General features: G+C 35.9%; 1 protein-coding gene across 2 annotated transcripts; it reads left to right on the top strand.

Moving 5' to 3' along the window:
• Positions 1-7736: 7736 nt before the first annotated feature.
• On the top strand, positions 7737-10362 carry LOC107783716 (5-epi-aristolochene synthase-like). Of its 2 annotated transcripts, XM_016604733.2 has the most exons (7): positions 7738-7968; positions 8073-8331; positions 8429-8804; positions 8881-9099; positions 9230-9368; positions 9522-9767; positions 9874-10362. In XM_016604733.2, exons 1-7 carry the CDS (start codon positions 7858-7860, stop codon positions 10168-10170), a joined length of 1647 nt encoding a protein of 548 aa, XP_016460219.2. In that variant the 5' UTR covers positions 7738-7857; the 3' UTR covers positions 10171-10362. The 2 variants fall into 2 exon arrangements, with proteins under 2 accessions (XP_075081016.1, XP_016460219.2); XM_075224915.1 differs by lacking the exon at positions 9522-9767 and having other exon boundaries at positions 7737-7968.
• The last annotated feature ends 4111 nt before the right edge of the window (positions 10363-14473 follow it).

Raw genomic sequence — 14473 nt, 5'->3', positions numbered from 1 at the left:
AGATATGACCACCTGAAGATGGCCGTTCTTCCACAGGCACGTTATGATTGGACTCATCTAAGGCTACAAGATTTTAAATCTATCAGTGAGTATAATTCTGCTATGTTCAGAATTATTTCCCAATTGAAATTATGTGGTGATAATATTACTGATCATGATATGTTGGAGAAAACTTTCACCATTTTTCATGCCTCGAATATGCTCCTGCAGCAGCAATATCGAGAGATGGGATTTAAAAAATATTCTGAATTTATCTCACATCTTCTTATAGCAGAGCAACATAATGGGCTATTAATGAAAAATCATGAAAGCCGGCCTATTGGTTCTTGTCCATTCTCTGAAGTGAATGAGACGAACTTTCACCAAGCTAAACGTGGAAGAGGTCGTGGCCCCAGTCATGGTCATGGCCGTGGTCGGGGAAGAAACCCCAATCATGGTAATAATAATGCACCAAAGAAGCCTCCTCACCACCAACAGTGGAAAATGAAGGAACAAAAGCATGAAGCGGTGCAAGCGTCAAATGCAGAAAATGCATGTTATAGATGTGGAGGAAAAGGGCACTAGTCACGTACCTGTCGTACGCCAAAACACCTAGTTGAGCTTTATCAAGCCTCCCTGAAAAAGACAGAGAAAAATGCTGAAGCAAATTTTATTTCTGAAGATAATTTAGACTTCATGCATTTGGATGTAGCTGATTACTTTGCACTCCCAGAAGGAGAAACAAGTCATGTAATCGGTAGTGAATCTGTAGAAATGTAAATATTTTAATTTTTGTTGTTTGTAATAGATAGTATGGTTATGTAATTGTTGTACATAAATAAAAGTTATGCTTTGATAATGATGTTTACTATAATATATTTTATTTATGTTATTTTGAAGAATATGGATAACCCTCAAATTATGTTTGGATCAAAGACAAATCATAAAGATATTTGTGTTATTGATAGTGGAACAACTCATGCCATATTCAACGATCAGAAATACTTTTCTTATTTGCATAAGGAAAAAGCAAATGTTTCAACAATTTCTGGTAATATAAGTTTGATTGAAGGCTCCGGAAGAGCCATAATATTTCTGTCTAAGGTAACAAAACTTATTATAGACAATACATTGTTCTCCTCCAAGTCCCGACGAAACTTGTTGAGTTTTATAGATATCCGCCGAAATGGGTATCATGTTGAGACAATAGATGAAATGAACAGGGAATATCTTTGTATTATAAAGAATATTTCTGGCCAGAAATGCATTGTAGAAAAGTTACCAACTTTATCTTCTAGCTTATACTATTCAAAAATTAGTACAATTGAAGCACACTCTATCGTAAACCAGAATTTTACGGATTCAAATACTTTTGTGCTTTGGCATGGCTGTTTGGGCCATCCCGGATCAATAATGATGAGACGAATTACTGAAAATTCGAGTGGGCATCCATTAAAGAACTTGAAGATTCTTACAAATAACGAATTTTCTTATGATGTTATCAAGGAAAAATGATCACTAGACCATCACCAATGAAGGTTGGTATTGAATCCGCTACCTTTTTAGAGCGTATACATAGGGATATATGTGGACCTATTCACCCACCAAGTGGGTTGTTTAGATATTTTATGGTCCTAATAGATGCATCTTCAAGATGATCTCATATGTGCCTACTATCATCTCGCAACCTGGCGTTTGCAGAGCTATTAGCCCAAATAATTCGATTAAGGGCACAATTCCGAGATTATCCTATAAAGCCTATTCGCCTTGATAATGCTGGAGAATTCTCATCTCAAGCTTTTGATGATTATTGTCTATCCGTTGGGATAAAAGTTGAACATCATGTAGCTTATATTCATACTCAAAATGGCCCTGCAGAGTCATTTATTAAACGCCTGCAATTGATAGCAAGACCACTACTTATGAAAATAAAATTGCCCACTACTACTTGGGGCCATGCTATCTTGCACGCAGCATCGCTTATCCGTCTCAGACCGATACATTATAATAAATATTCTCCGTCACAATTAGTTTTTGGTCATGAACCAAATATTGCTCATCTACGAATTTTCGGATGTGCTGTATATGTGCCAGTAGAACCACCACAACGTAGTAAGATGGGACCACAAAGAATGATAGGAATATATGTTGGGTTTGAATCACCCTCTATTATTCGCTATCTTGAACCATTAACAGGAGATTTATTTACTGCTCGATTTGTAAATTGTCGGTATGATGAAACAAATTTTCCACAATTAGGGGAAGAGAAAAAGGAAATCAAAAGAGAAATTGTGTGGAAAATTTTATCATTATCTCACTTTGATCCCCGTACCCCTATATGTAATCAGGAGGTCCAGAAGATCATCCATTTACATATAGGGGTACGGGGATCAAAGTGAGATAATGATGAAATTTTCCACACAATTTCTCTTTTGATTTCCTTTTTCTCTCGATCATCCATTTACAGAATATAGCAAATCAAATGTCAGACGCATTTACTGATTTGAAAAGGATAACTAAGTCACATATCCCAGCAGAGAATGTGCCTATCCGAATTGATGTCCCAGTAGGACCATCTACTAGCATGAGAGATAGTGAACCTAAAGCACGCCTGAAGCGTGGTAGGCCTTTGGGTTCTAAGGATCGAAATCCTCGAAAAAGAAAATCGACAAATGATCAAAACGATACTATGAAGGGATCTCCTAAAGAGACCCAAAATCTGATTAGTTCTGAGATTCCTGAAGAAATTATTGAACCCGAAGCTCATGTGAGTGAGGAACTTTTAATAAGTTTGATCGGTGATGGGATTAATTTAAATCGATCTGAAATAGTGGTGGATAATATTTTTGCATATAATGTTGCACTTAATATTATGCAATATAGTGAGGATCTTGAACCTCGATCTGTCGAAGAATGTCGACAAAGATCTGATTGACCAAAATGGCAAGAGGCAATTCAATCGGAATTGAAGTCACTTGCTAAAAGAGAGGTCTTTGGACCAGTAGTCCAAACACCTGCTGGTATAAAACCAGTTGGTCATAAATGGGGTTTTTTGCGAAAAAGGAATGATAAAAATGAAGTTGAAAGATACAAAGCTCGCCTTGTTGCACAAGGATTCTCACAACGACCTGGAATCGATTTTGATGAAACATATTCACCTGTTATGGATGCCATAACATTTCGATATCTCATCAGTTTAGCACTACATGAAAAGCTTGAAATACATCTAATGGATGTAGTTACAGCTTATCTGTACGGTTCACTTGATAATGAAATTTATATGAAAATACCTGAAGGATTTAAAATGCCTGAAGCAAAATCTCAGGAAATGTATTCAATTAGATTACAAAGATCTTTGTACGGTTTAAAGCAATCTGGGCGCATGTGGTATAATCGCCTTAGTGAATATTTGCTGAAAGAAGGTTACATAAATGATGTTATTTGTCCATGTATTTTTATAAAGAAAATGGCATCAGAATTTGTTATACTTGTTGTTTATGTTGATGACATAAATCTTGTTGGAACTCCAGAAGAGCTCCAAAAGGCAATTGAATATCTTAAGAAAGAATTTGAGATGAAAGATCTTGGAAAGACAAAACTTTGTCTTGGTCTGCAAATTGAACATTTAGCAGACGGAATCTTTATCCATCAATCTGCCTATACAGAAAGGGTCTTAAAACGCTTTTACATGGACAAAGCGCACCCATTGAGTACACCCATGGTTGTTCGATCACTTGAAGTGAATAAGGATTTGTTCCGACCTCCAGAAGAGGATGAGGAACTCCTTGGTCCCGAAGTACCCTATCTCAGTGCAATTGGTGCACTAATGTATCTTGCTAATGCTACAAGGCCCGACATAGCATTTTCTGTTAATTTACTAGCAAGATATAGTTCTTCTCCTACACGGAGACATTGGAACGGGATTAAGCATATATTGCGATATTTAAAGAGAACTCTTGATATGGGTTTGTTTTAGGCTAACAAAGATAGTGCAGACCTTGTTGGGTATGCAGATGCAGGTTATTTATCTGATCTCCATAAAGCTCGATCTCAAACCGGCTACGTATTTACATATGGAGGTACTATCATATCATGGCGCTCCACAAAGCAATCTATTGTTGCTACTTCTTCAAATCACGCTGAGATAATAGCTATTCATGAAGCAAGTAGGGAATGTGTATGGTTGAGATCAATAATTTATTTTATTCGAGAAAAATGTGATTTGGAATGTGAGAAAAGACCCACAATATTATACGAAGACAATGTTGCATGCATAGCCCAATTGAAGGGAGGATTTATAAAAGAAGATAGAACGAACCACATTTCACCAAAATTATTCTACACTCACGATCTTCAGAAAAGTGGTGACATTGATGTGCAACAAATCCGTTCAAGTGATAATCCAGCAGATTTATTCACTAAATCGTTGCCAACTTCAACTTTTGAGAAGATGGTATACAAGATTGGAATGCGGAGACTCAAATATTTGAAACAAGGTTTTCATCAGGGGAGTAAAATACGCGATGCACTCTTTTTCCCTTACTAAGGTTTTTTCCCATGGGGTTTTCCTTATAAGGTTTTTAATGAGGCACCTAGCAATGCGTATTACTAAATATGTGTACTCTTTTTCCTTCACTAGGATTTTTTCCCACGTAGTTTTTCCTAGTGAGGTTTTAATGAGACACATTATCTATTAATGAACATCCAAGGGGGAGTGTTATAAATATATTATATTATGGATGTTCATTTAGTACTCCGTTGTAAATAATCTTCATGAAGAAGCTTATCCATATGGGACTCCACCGTAAATATGTTTATCCATTTAGTACTCTATTGGAAATAAGCTTCCTGAAGAAGCTTATTACTTCGGTACCCGGTTATGGATAAACATTATCCTAGGTAGAAGATTATCCATACCGGGTATAATAAGCTTATCCATTCAGTACTCCGTTATGGATAAACATTGCTCTCAGTAGAAGATTATCCATATATGGTATAGTAGCAGCTTACACAGCAGCTTGTAATAGCATCTTACACAGCAGCTTGTAGTAGCAGCTTGCGTAGCCGCTTACACAACAGCTTCCTTTCTTCTATAAATAGAAGAGATTTCAGTTCATTATGTACATCAGTTTGAATTCGAATAATATATTAGTTTCTCTCTATACTTGTCTTTACTTTACAGTCTTTATTTTATAACAGAGTAGTATTTTTCTGCCACTATTGTTTGTCAATATCTGGTCAAAGCAGACTATTTTTACCAATTATTTTTCTAAGTCAAAACAATTCAGCTGACTCAAAGAACCATAATGATGTAAACAAATTAGTTTTGTGTACCATGAAGCCAAAATATGAATATTTTTGTCACTATGCCCGGAAAAATCTCTGGTAATCTCCGGAGTAATAGTTGCAAAATAGATTAAAAAAATAATTATCTATCCATAATATTCATTAAATGGGTTGGAGAATAAATTTTTTAAGAATGGGTCAAATATGGATAAAATTCATATTATCCACTTAAAAAATACGTAACCAATGGATAACCAATGTGTTTAACTTTTATAATTGCAAAAGATTCAAATTCGGGGTTTTTCAAAATTTGGGGGACTAGTAATCCTCTTAAAAGTGATCATATTTCAGGAAGTCATGGATAATATGGATATCTATATAATTTGTCGGTTAACCCATTTTCTATCTGTACTCTTAAATATGGGTTGGATTGGATTTTTATCCACTTTTGCATTATCTGTCTTTGACCAGTCCATATCCGACCTGACCCGCCTGTTTGTCACTCCTACTCCGAGACATGGCCAAGAAAGTGATCCAACTCCCCTCCTTTTTTTAGCCTCTCCATTTCTCCAAGTTTCTACTTGAATTGGAGATACTTGTCATGGTTAAAAGTCAATAGATGGAATTTAATTGGCTAAAATAAAGCTCTAACCATGATTAAAGTATTTAAATCCTTCTTTATCCATTCCTCATATTTTTTGCAATCCCAATATTGTAGCTATACGTTATCTTAGATTCCTTTCTCTTTCTTGTAGAGGGTTTTTTTTTTCTTTCTTCCGTTAGTTAATTTTTTTGCTACTTCCACAAAATCTTCTTACATTCTTATTTAAAAAAATGAGAAATATTAGAAGTAAATTCCACCCTTTGATAATAAAAGTTAAAAAAAGTTACAAAATTATCTCAGCTATCATCTCATGGAATTAATAAAGTTATACAGCTATTATCTCATAGAATTGGGAAAGTTCTGAAATCATCTTTGTGGTGACAAAGTTATGCTACTATGCGACCTTCGTTCTTTCATAATATTGGCGATCAAACGTGAGAGTACTTGTTTAAATCATGAAATGAAGTATCTTGCAAGTAAAATAATTCATACGAGAAGTATTACTTATAAAACTAAGGACAAAAAATCGTCAAAGAAAAAATATCACTACTTCTAGGAGATAGACTTTCATGAGATAATAGCTGAGACAATTCTGAAGAATACCATGGTAAGAATTTCCTCTACCAATCCGTATCATGTATAAGAGAAATAAGCTTTTATACAATACCACAAGGACTTTTGTGCCGTTCTTTAACTATTATTTTTAAAGGCTGGAATTTACTTCTAATATTTCTCATTTTTAATGTGAATGTTAGAAGATTTTGTGTAGGAGTAGGAAAAAATTGACTCGCAGAAAGAAAACTACAACAATAAAGAGAGAAAGAATCTTAGATAATGTGTAGCTAGAAGGGATTAAATTCGTAAATCATGGTTAGGGCTTTATTTTGGTGATCAATTAAATCTCATCCATTAATTTTTAATCACGACAAGTGTCTCCAATCCAAGTATGAACTTAGAGAAGGGAGAGATTAGGAAATGGAGGGGGGTTGGATCTAAGGGTGTTCGTCGGTCGGTACGGTACGATAATTAGCTATTTCGATTCGGTATTTTCGGTATTCGGTTTCTTAAAATGCTATACCAATACCATACCTAATTAAATTCTGTATGATTCAGTTTTCCTCCTTTCGGTTTCGGTTCGGTAACTTCGGTTTATTCGATTTGAATATTAACTAGTGCATAGAATCAATATTCTTAATTAAAGTACTCAAAAGTACAAAACAAAAAATGTTTGTTGATAAAAGTTTTGTCCAAAATCAGCAAATATCAACCCAGAGAGAGAAAACTGTACATAAAAGAATAAGTTTGAACATTAAAAATGTCTTGTTACTTGCTTAGAGTTAATTGATGAACTAAGAGTATAAAGAAAAGTAAAATTTTAGTTTTTTTATATTAATGTTATAATTAATAATATGTGTATTGTGCAATATAATATCTATTTCAATACGGTATCGGTATTTCGGTATTTCATTTTAAAATACCAAATACCAATTATTTTTAAAAATTAAACAAAATACCATACCTAATACCAAAATATCGAATAGCAAATACCAAATATCAAAATTTTCGATTTCGATACAGTAATTCGATATTTACCAAAATTATGAACAGCTCTAGTTGGATCCCTAAGAAAGAGTCTTAACTAAGGCGGCTAGACATTTATAATAAAGAGTAGTTTGTATGATGTCCCACAACACAATTTTTTTTATGGAAGAAATACTGCTCCTATTATAGTGGATCAATTGAGACGCCAAGAAAGAAATGAAAAGACGCCAAGGAAGAAATATTGTATCAGTAGACTAAATGATATATAGTCAAGCAAGGCAACTGAAATGAAGAAATAAAAAAACACTATAAATACTTATGCCTTCTCTTCCATTTGGGTCATCTCACTCATCAGTCTACTTTCTTTCTTCCTCAATCGGAGAATTAAGAACCAAAAAATTCTCCTATCATTTGTGGCAGGTACTAAGAGTATAAATTCTATAGCAATGGCCTCAGCAGCAGTTGGAAACTATGAAGAAGAGATTGTTCGCCCTGTGGCCGACTTCTCCCCCAGTCTATGGGGTGATCAGTTCCTTTCATTCTCCATTGAAAATCAGGTAATTTATCAGTATTTTTTATTTATAGTTTCTTCTTTATGTTTTTTAAACAACATTGGTTTTGCTAATTTCAGTTTTCTTTTGTGAAAACACATTATAAATAGGCTGCAGAAAAGTACGCTAAAGAGATTGAAGCGTTGAAGGAACAAACGAGGAGTATGCTATTAGCAACTGGAAGGAAGTTGGCTGATACGTTGAATTTGATTGACATTATTGAACGCCTTGGCATATCATACCACTTTGAGAAAGAAATTGATGAGATTTTGGAGCAAATTTACAACCAAACCTCAAACTGCGATGATTTGAGCACTTCTGCACTTCAATTTCGATTGCTTAGGCAACATGGTTTCAACATCTCTCCTGGTAAGTTCATCAAAAAGCACACCTTAATGTTGTTAAAATTATTATCAATTTATAGGAAATATACGTTAATCTTGAGTTTTCTTTCTTGAAATACCAGAAATTTTCAGCAAATTCCAAGATGAAAATGGCAAATTCAAAGAGTGTCTTTCTAACGATGTCTTAGGATTATTGAACTTGTATGAAGCTTCACATGTGAGGACTCATGCTGACGATATCTTAGAAAACGCACTTGCTTTCTCCACTATCCATCTTGAATTTGTAGCTCCTCATTTGAAATCTCCACTAAGGGAGCAAGTGACACATGCCCTTGAGCAATGTTTACACAAGGGCGTACCTAGAGTTGAGACCCGATTCTTCATCTCATCAATCTATGAGAAGGAACAATCAAAAAATGATGTGTTACTTCGATTTGCCAAATTGGATTTCAATTTGCTCCAGATGTTGCACAAACAAGAACTTGCTGAAGTATCAAGGTGCGATAAATTAAAACGATGAATCCTTTTTGATTGACCATATATCAAGTATTGATGTTGATTTGTTATGCTGCAGGTGGTGGAAAGATTTGGATTTCGTAACAACACTTCCATATGCTAGAGATCGAGTAGTTGAATGCTACTTTTGGGCATTAGGAGTTTATTTTGAGCCTCAATACTCTCAAGCTCGCGTCATGCTTGTTAAGACCATATCAATGATTTCGATTGTGGATGACACCTTTGATGCTTATGGTACAGTTAAAGAACTTGAGGCATACACAGATGCCATACAAAGGTATTAACTTCATCAATTCACTTATTCAGATATTCCTTAATAGTAAATGTCATCGTGGAAAGATTAAGATGAACTTCTACTCATTGCTCTTTCAAAATGCATGAGTTTACCTTAATTTTTCATCCTGCAGATGGGATATCAACGAAATTGATCGCCTTCCTGATTACATGAAAATCAGTTATAAAGCTATTCTAGATCTTTACAAGGATTATGAAAAGGAATTATCTAGTGCTGGAAGATCTCATATTGTCTGCCATGCAATAGAAAGAGTATGTTTGAACAACTTAACTATTGAAATATTTTTTTTTCCTAATTTCATTTCTCGCTTTGTTTTACCTTCTGTATGTCTTTTGGTGATCTTAAACATGATACATTCAATCAAAATTATCTAACACTTAAACATATATATTTTGTATTTACAGATGAAAGAAGTAGTAAGAAATTATAATGTCGAGTCAACATGGTTTATTGAAGGATATAAGCCACCTGTTTCCGAATACCTAAGCAATGCACTAGCAACTACTACATATTACTACCTCGCGACAACATCGTATTTGGGCATGAAGTCTGTTACGGAGCAGGATTTCGAGTGGTTGTCAAAGAATCCTAAAATTCTTGAAGCTAGTGTGATAATATGTCGAGTCATTGATGACACAGCCACATATGAAGTATGAGTTGTATCTCACAAACTTATATAATTATATGTAATTTGGACAAATAAAGTATTGGGACAATATAAAAGCTAACTCCTAATCTATATATCTACCTTTCCAGGTTGAGAAAACTAGGGGACAAATTGCAACAGGAATTGAGTGCTGCATGAGAGATTATGGCATATCAACAGAAGAGGCAATGACTAAATTTCAAGAAATGGCTGAAGTAGCTTGGAAGGATCTTAATGAAGGACTTCTTAGTCCCACTCCTGTCTCTACGGAGTTTTTATCTCGTATTCTCAATCTTGCGCGTATTGTTGAGGTTACATATATACACAATCTAGATGGATACACTCATCCGGAGAAAGTCTTAAAACCTCACATTATTGCCTTGCTTGTGGATTCTATTGAAGTTTAGACCGCATTTGTTGCTGGTCGTGGAGCTACAGGACTTCATTCTCCTTTGTTGAAAGAACTAAATCTATTTATTTAATTTTATCATGCTGTATAAAGTTGCTAAGAAACTGCCTTTTGTAATGGAGCGATGCACTTTCCATCGGGTTCCTTAATATCCTTGTAAGAAATAATACTTCCGGTACATTTTGTTTTTTATTTCATTTTTTTTATTGCACATATTAACTTGAATATATTCTACCCATTGTCCCCGGAAAAGAATTCAATATTGAAATATTAATTTGACGAGCACAACTGCCAAACAAGATGTAAAGCCCTGCAAGTTTTGAATATTATTTTGGTCTAATTTAAATCTTAATGACATAATTAAGGTACGTACCCTGAGAGTATAAGCACCTATTTGGACTAAATGAAGTGTTTAAAGAGTCAAATTTTGCCAAAAATGAAGCTGGAAAAGATCAAGGTAATCATACGGGATGATATGTGTGATTTTAAGAGCTTCTCTTGGAAATCTAAGCTAAGAATTTGTTATGGAGAGATCAGCCACCTGAATTGAGCCACCAGAGAAGGATAATACAAGCTTGCAATTGCATATTATAATGATAGCTACATAATGATATTATATTGTTATGTTTGTGTAGAAAGAGACAATACATTATTTAATCTCTAAACCGGAGATAAATAATATTTCAGCCGATGGGCTTTAAAAATGTGTGATATATATATAGGGGCAGAGGAAGGAGATTCCAACTCAAATATTTCTACAGTTTAATAAGGGAGAAAGGAGGAGGTCACAAATCTATAAAATCAAGAACATGAAAGTACAAGGGGGTGAATTGCTTATTAAATTTTTTTTATAAGTAGTTGACTAGTTTACCAATTAGTCAACTAGAAATAAGAACAGGATAATAGTAAATGCAGAAATAAAATGCAAGAAATGATGACACCAGAACTTTTATACTGGTTCAGATTCAATGTGAATCCTAGTCCAGTCCCTTTGGGTTGCAAGGGTGTTCTCTTTCAGTGATCGATATTTCTTTAGTACAGAATGGATGATGTAGCTTTACACCAATAGCTTAATCTCTATGTCTCTTTTATTTTCTTGATACAATGCCTCACCAGTATTCTTTTTTTCTTTTCTCACTAATTACACAGGTGTCGAGCCTAACCTCGACGAGGTAGTGACGAGACTATGACAGGACACCCACGTAAATAAACATGTGCAGATAAAAATATACGTACAACATAACAACAAATAAGGCTAAACATGTACTATTGGGAGGGGACATGCGAAGGGTGCAAAAAATATGGTAACTACAACAGGGAATGATAACAAGGAACAGTCAATAAGACTTCAACCGGTAAAACAAATAAACATAATGAATAAAACTGCACGACATCACCCTTCATGCTTTTATCTCTGCCTCACTATAAAACAATAACAACGGCACGACATTATCCTTTGTGGTTTTACTCTCAATTTTATCATGAAACAATAGATATGACACAACATCACCCTTCGTGCATTAACTCTCAAATACGGCTAGGCATCACTCTTCGTGCATTAACACTCAAATACCGCACGGTATTACCCTTCGTGCATTAACATTCTCCCTTACTATATAACAACGAACATATAACAATAGGGAGATAGAATAAACAAGGACAAACCTTACGTTAATAATGGTTCCGCAGTACCAACCTCAACTTCATAAACAATACTCAATTATCACAGATAGAGCATAAATGCGGAAAGAGCGATCAATTCAGTAATTAAATAGTCTAAGCATGGATATCATGATCAAAGAATATAATAAGTTACAAGAAACAAGTCCCACCCACATGTTTTAACCCAACAACAACGCATAAGTACTTGTCACCCCACATATACGTTGTACCCAACATTTAAACTAGTAGCAAATAGTCAAACAAGTCTTAATCCCTCAAGTCAAGGTTAACCACGATACTTACCTCGCTCCAAAGATCAACTCAAAGATCAACCACAACTTTGTCTTTCAAACAAGCCTCTGAACCAACAAAATCTAGCAAATTATCAACCAAATAGTTCAATGTGATGTCCCGGCCAGTCGTCTCATGAGTTACCGCTCTATTTTCCCCATTTCTGCTTCTTATTGCTTTGTCTATCGCTTCTATATGTGATCGGGTTGGTTGGCTCGGGTTCAGAAAGGATTTGGCAAGGTTTGAAACACTTAGTCTCTTTTAAGGAAGCTTAAGTTGGAAAAGTCAACCGGATGTTGACTTATGTGTTAAAGGGCTCGGATGTGAGTTCTGATGGTTCGGATAGATTCAAGAGGTGATTTGGGACTTAGTAGTATGATCAGAATGTGTTTTGGAGGTCCGGAGTAGATTTAGGCTTGAATGGCGAAATTAGATTTTTGGCGTTTTCCGGTTGATGTGTGAGATTTTGATATAGGGGTCGGAATGGAATTCCGGGAGTTAAAGTAGTTCTGTTGGGTCATTTGAAATTTGTGTGCAAAATTTTAGGTAATTCGAACGTGGTTTGATTGGGGTTTTTTATCAAAAGTGTAATTTAGAAGATTTTGAAATTCTTAGGCTTGAATCCGATGTGAATTTGGTGTTTGATGTTGTTTTGAGCGTTCCGAAGATTGGAAAATTTTTGAATGATGTTATAGGATATGTTGGCATATTTGGTTGAGGTCTCGGGGGCCTCGGGCGAGTTTCAGATGGTCAGTCGGATCATTTCTAGATGTTGAGAGTTGCAGAAAATTGATGTTCAGTATTGCAGAGAAATTGCCTTCGCGTTCGCGAAGGGTTAGTTGAGGAGGCTGAGATTTTAGCCTTCGCGTTCACGAGGAAGGCTCCGCATTTGTGAAGGACTGGGAGATTATGCATCACTTTCGCGAGAAGGGGAGCGCGTTCGCGTAGAGGAAGTTGGGCAGCTGGGTTTCAGGGTGTTTTGTTCATCACATTCGCGAGAGAGGGAGCACGTTCGCGAAGGGTTAGGCTGAGTAACCATCGCGTTCGCGAGGGTCAGGTTGCGTTCGCGTAAGAGGATTTTTGGTCAAAAATAATTTGTGCTTCGCGAACGCGAGGCGTTGACTGCGTTCGCGAAGAAGGAATTGAGGTCTTGGGCAGAATGTTTAAATAGTCATCTTGTCCGCGATTTTGGGGTTATCTTCCACCATTTTTGAGCGATTTTGGAGCTTTTTGAAGAGGGCTTCAAGGGTAAACACTTGGAGGTAAGATTTATGGACCTAATACTCGATTCTAATGTGAATTCTACCTAATTAATCATGGAAATTAAGCCTAAAATTGAAAAACTAGGGCTTGTAATTGGAGACTTAGAATTTGGGATTTGATGGGTCGTTTATGGTTGGATTTTGATGATTTTGGTATGAATGAACTTGGGGAGTGATAAGGAGTCTATTGGTGTAATTTTTATCGGAATCCGAGACGTGGGCCCGAGAGTCGGGTTTGGCCAATTTCGGAATTTGTGTTGTAATTTGATTTCTTTCGAGTGGGCTTTGTTCCTTTAGCATATTTTGATGGTTTTGCACTGACTTTGGTTAGATTTGGAGCATCTGGAGGTCGATTCGAGAGGCAAAGGCATCACGAGCTAGAGATTTGGACCGGGTAGAGGTGAGTAATGATTGTAAATGTTGTCCTGAGGGTATGAAACCCTGGATTGCACATCGTTGTGCTATATTGAGGTGACGCACACGCTAGATGACGAGCGTAGGGTCGTTCACCGTTGAGGATTGTGACTTAATCCATCTCGAATGGCTATTTTACTGCATATTTCACTGAAAACTATTTGTTCTCATCATGTTTTGGGCTGAAAGCCATATTTGGGCCCTGTGCCAACTATTTGAACTCTTAGGGGATTTTTACTGATATTTTCTCACTGTTTTGACTTTATACTTATACTCAATCATGCTATATTCTACTGTTTTTCATAACTCAGTCATGTCTACTCTGCTTAACACTTAAAATGATATTTTAAATGATATTATGGGTTGAGCATCATGTTTTACGGTTGCCTGAGTGGCTTGTGAGAATTTTGACTGAGTAAGTCCGAGGGCCTATGTTATGAGGAAACACCTGATTATGATTATGAGGCTGAGGGCCTGAGATTTGTATGCCACGAGGTGGCTTATTGATATGAGGCCGAGAGCCAAGTGATGATGCCACGAGATGACTTGATATTGCGCTTGGGTCGTAAGGGGCCCCTCTAGGAGTCTGCATACCCCTAGTGAGCGCGGGTATCCATTGTGATATGAGATATAGCCTGAAGGGCTAGTATTGTTTCATGTGTTGCTCGAGGG

Source organism: Nicotiana tabacum, chromosome 11 (genome assembly GCF_000715075.1).
Source record: "Nicotiana tabacum cultivar K326 chromosome 11, ASM71507v2, whole genome shotgun sequence".
Lineage (NCBI taxonomy): Eukaryota > Viridiplantae > Streptophyta > Magnoliopsida > Solanales > Solanaceae > Nicotiana > Nicotiana tabacum.
The sequence above is the reverse complement of the archived record's forward strand: the minus strand, read 5'-3'. Positions and strand labels throughout refer to the sequence as shown.

What these genes read in the sequence shown, in the direction of transcription:
- LOC107783716 (XM_016604733.2), top strand. Translation starts at nt 7,858, where the DNA reads ATGGCCTCAGCAGCAGTTGGAAACTATGAAGAAGAGATTGTTCGCCCT. An exon ending in GAACTTGCTGAAGTATCAAG is followed by an intron (nt 8,805 to 8,880) that starts GTGCGATAAATT and finishes GTTATGCTGCAG; the next exon opens with GTGGTGGAAAGATTTGGATT. An exon ending in TCTGCCATGCAATAGAAAGA is followed by an intron (nt 9,369 to 9,521) that starts GTATGTTTGAAC and finishes TTGTATTTACAG; the next exon opens with ATGAAAGAAGTAGTAAGAAA.